Consider the following 4,303-nt stretch of genomic DNA (forward strand, 5'->3'; position numbering starts at 1 on the left):
TAAGTTTTTTTCTTTTTTGCGTGGTCTTCAAATTTTGGATATAGTTTTCATTTTGTCTCTAAACTTAAAAAAATTACACTTTTATTATTAAATTTTGAATTTTATTTCTTTTTAGTTCCTAAATTTTAAAATATTATATTTTTTCAGTTTGGTTTCAATTTAAACCCTAATGTTAAAAAAAAATTAATTTTTTGTTGGAGAGCTCTCCATGACATTATTCCAACTAATCTCAATCTCTATAATCTCAAAGAGAGGTTAAGGTAATACCGATTTGTCTTTTGTGCAATACATCACCAGAATCCAACAGACTATGTCCTCCTAAAATGTCCACGTGCAAAACTCATCTGGAACAAAATCTCATCATCGTTTCTATTCAGGCAAGAGTTTATCGATAATTTTAGAGGTAGATAAAAAATAATTGACGCTTCAAATATAAAAGATAAATTGAATATTTTTGTAATAACATGCTATCTTGAATGATAGAAATTTTGTTGTATTTGGAATTTCATATTTTAATTTGAGAGGTTTATGGATTTTGAAATACTATGAAAAATTTCAAACGTCCTTTGAAAGAAACTCTTCTATAAAAGTATCAAAGTCACATGTTCATCCCCACAAATGGACCAAACCACCCAAAAAAGAGAGTTGTACAAATTATGCTCATGTAGCAAGTTGAATGAAACATGCATTTCTCGACAAAAAAAGACCTTCGTGTTCAATATTTTTACACTTTTAATCTAATTTTTATCTAAATAGTCACCTTCGATTCTTAGGTTGAATGTCTATTAATTAAATTAAAAGCACTAAAAATAAATCAAAATTAATTAGTTTTCACTATTTATTTCATTACTAATAAAATTAATTTTAAACTCTCACCTCATAATTAAAATTTAATATCAAAATTGTGTAACCATATATAAATAAGAAAAAAAATTGTGGAACCATATATAAATAAGAAAAAAAATCTAGAAGATCATGGACAAAACTTATAACATTATATAAATCTGATCTCATAATACGTACCCTAACAAATAAAAAATGTTGTCATTATCAATTCAATGATAAAAAAAAAATCTCAAAATTTAAGAGAGAAATGTAACATTTTAAAATCATAAAGAATAAATAAAAATCAAAAGACACTTATGGATAAAAATTGAACCTTTTGAAAATTAGGATCAAACAAATACTCATCCAAATTTGGGGACAATTGCGTCCAATAATAGTAAAGTAGTTAAAGACGAAGCACGCTAGAAACCAAACGCAGTTCACGGACACCTAGACTTCTCCGTCACGGCACTGACACCACGCGCCCACGCGCCCAACAGTTCCTTTTGATTTCAGTATTGAGTATTTACCGCCACGTCATCATTCCAATCAAATACTCGACCCGACCCGGACAACTCAGTCCACGTGCCCGTATACCAAATTCAGCAATATTACCAATCATAAACTGCCACGTGGTCTCTAGCTCACCCTGTTTCCGGTATATATTATTTTATTTTCTGTTTGTTATCCACGGGATTGCTCCACCATTTCCACACCCACAGAAAACAAGAAGACGCAGCGTTATGGGGAAAGAGGCCGATTTTCCTAGTTCTCCGTCGGAGGCGGAGGCGGAGGCGGCGGAGACGGCGACGGGCGGCGCTACTGCTGCCGAGTCGGAGTTCAAGCTCAAAGGATTCAAGAACTTCGTTCGAACGAATCCGAAATCGGATCGGTTTAAGGTTAAGCGGTTTCATCACATTGAGTTCTGGTGTACCGACGCTACGAATACCGCTCGGAGATTCTCCTGGGGACTTGGTATGCCGATTGTAGCTAAATCGGATCTCTCTACCGGGAATATGACTCATGCTTCTTATCTCCTCCGTTCCGGCCAGCTTTGCTTTCTCTTCACCGCACCTTATTCGCCCTCCATTGCCGCCGCTGAAAACCTTACTCCGGTATCCACCGCTTCAATCCCTAGTTTCGACCATTCCGCCTGCCGTGCCTTCTCCGGTAGCCATGGATTAGGCGCTCGAGCAATCGCTCTTGAGGTTGAGGATGCTGAGATCGCCTTCAGAACCAGCGTCGCACACGGAGCGAAACCTTCGTCTCCTCCGATAGTTCTCGATAATCGCGCTGTTCTGTCGGAAGTTCACTTGTATGGCGATGTTGTTTTGCGTTACATTAGCTACAAAAACTCTGTTTCTGGCGATGATGACGAGAATAAACCAGACGTATGGTTCTTGCCGAAATTCGAGGCCATGGAGGAGATAGCTTCGTATCCGCTCGATTTCGGGATTCGAAGACTGGACCATGCAGTCGGAAATGTGCCTGAGTTGGGAGCGGCCGTATCGTACTTGAAAGGATTCACTGGATTTCACGAGTTTGCAGAGTTCACGGCGGATGATGTGGGGACGAGTGAGAGCGGATTGAATTCGGTGGTTCTGGCAAACAATGAGGAAATGGTTTTGCTACCAATGAACGAGCCGGTTTTCGGGATGAAGCGAAAGAGCCAAATACAGACGTATTTGGAGCACAATGAAGGAGCAGGAGTTCAGCACTTGGCATTGATGAGTGAGGATATTTTCAGAACCTTGAGGGAGATGAGGAAACGAAGTAGCGTCGGTGGATTTGAGTTCATGCCGTCGCCGCCGCCGACATATTACAATAATTTGAAGAGCAGGGCGGGAGATGTGCTGACGGATGAACAGATTAAGGAGTGTGAAGAATTGGGGATTCTGGTGGATAAAGATGATCAAGGAACTTTGCTTCAGATCTTCACCAAACCCGTGGGAGATAGGTGCGTAATTAATTGCTTTTATTGAAAACCAGAACATTTTTTCTTCTGCTTTCTTTAATTCTACTTGAAAGTCTTGTTGAATGTTGCCATATTATATCTTCATACCCTTTGAATAGTTGTAGGCTCTGTGTATAGCATTGATGGATTGTTTCTGTATGAGCTGTATGAGCTGCAAAGGTCGTAGTGAAATTGTCCTGTTTTCTCCATGTCCATGGATGATCCCTCCGGTGGGGGTAGAACAACTGAAGTATTGAAATAATTAAATTCAGCGTAACCCATCTGAGTCAATCGGCAGAAAAGTATGAGGTTATGCGGTCAAACATTTGTTATGTTGTTTAGAGCGTTAGATTATAACTAAATTTATCATAATTCATGATCTTAAGTTTTTTAATCAAACAGTTAAATTTAATGGATCATGAGCCTGTGATCCATAATTAAGAACAGATATAATAATAGAAAATATTCCCCGTCTTCCACCTTCACAAGAGTAGGAGGAGGTGGCAGCAGTGGGCGAGAGGAAGAAGCGGAAGAATCTACTTTTTTCTCCTCGAGTTCAACCCGCTGCCCTTTGGGTCGAACTTATGACGACTTAAACCTGTTGTTGAGCTATATTTGGGTGGTAAGAATCCACAAAATTTGGTCGTTTTCAATGAAACCAACAACATTAATTTGAATATAGATGTTGATCTAGGTTGCAATTCTGTGGAAATATAAACCAATAACACTTTCTGTATTTTGTTCATATGCATATATATAAATATTGACATGTGTTGCAGATTGAATCCATAGCTTTTAACTTGATATACATATTCTATGCAGGCCTACCATATTTATTGAGATAATTCAGAGATTGGGATGCATGATGAAGGATGAAGAGGGGAAAGTATATCAGAAAGGAGGGTGTGGTGGCTTTGGAAAAGGAAACTTTTCAGAGCTCTTCAAGTCCATTGAGGAATATGAGAAGACACTTGAAGCCAAAAGAGTTTCAGAGCCAGCTGCTGCTTGACAATCAAACCATTCAGTCTAACATCAAAGGCACACTAATAAGGTACTTCTATATACTTCTAGTTCTAGTAAAACCAAGGAGCAACAGAAACCCAATGGGGCCATTTATTAGCTTCATGAGTTCTCTGTATAGTTTCTAATGTTTCTTTATTTGGCTCATCTTAGTAAGTAATTGTGTGGCTTAAACCAACTTCTATAAATGAAATCACGTGCTGTTTTCTTGTTTAATTCATCTGATAGCTCTTGAAACTTGGTTCCTTTGTGCAAGTAAAGTAGTAGAATTTCAGAGAGTCATTAGAAAGAATTGGAGTCCATTAGAACTCTCAATTCATTGATGAATTCCTAGATCAAGCGTGTTAATCTGTTTGAAGATCAAAATCATCTTTTTTTTCAAGTAAAATCTTGTCAAAACTTTCCTCTAAAAAACCACGTGTATCCTTATCTAAATTCCAAAATTGATTATAACCGAAAAAGAATCCATTGGGGGAATGTTATAAGTTTAATTTTCAAATAAAA

General features: G+C 37.6%; 1 protein-coding gene across 1 annotated transcript; it reads left to right on the forward strand.

Annotated features, from left to right (window-relative positions):
* Nucleotides 1-1,505: 1,505 nt before the first annotated feature.
* On the forward strand, nt 1,506-4,019 carry LOC120086386 (4-hydroxyphenylpyruvate dioxygenase). The gene is made up of 2 exons (XM_039043006.1): nt 1,506-2,782; nt 3,602-4,019. The coding sequence occupies exons 1-2, from the start codon at nt 1,569-1,571 to the stop codon at nt 3,786-3,788; spliced, it is 1,401 nt and encodes a 466-aa protein (XP_038898934.1). The 5' UTR covers nt 1,506-1,568; the 3' UTR covers nt 3,789-4,019.
* Nucleotides 4,020-4,303: the final 284 nt, after the last annotated feature.

This window comes from Benincasa hispida, chromosome 9, assembly GCF_009727055.1.
Source record: "Benincasa hispida cultivar B227 chromosome 9, ASM972705v1, whole genome shotgun sequence".
In the NCBI taxonomy this organism is placed as follows: Eukaryota; Viridiplantae; Streptophyta; class Magnoliopsida; order Cucurbitales; family Cucurbitaceae; genus Benincasa; species Benincasa hispida.

Coding starts and splice junctions, on each gene's coding strand:
- LOC120086386 (XM_039043006.1), top strand. CDS start 1,569: ATGGGGAAAGAGGCCGATTTTCCTAGTTCTCCGTCGGAGGCGGAGGCG. Junction 2,783..3,601: donor ACCAAACCCGTGGGAGATAG/GTGCGTAATTAA, acceptor TATTCTATGCAG/GCCTACCATATTTATTGAGA.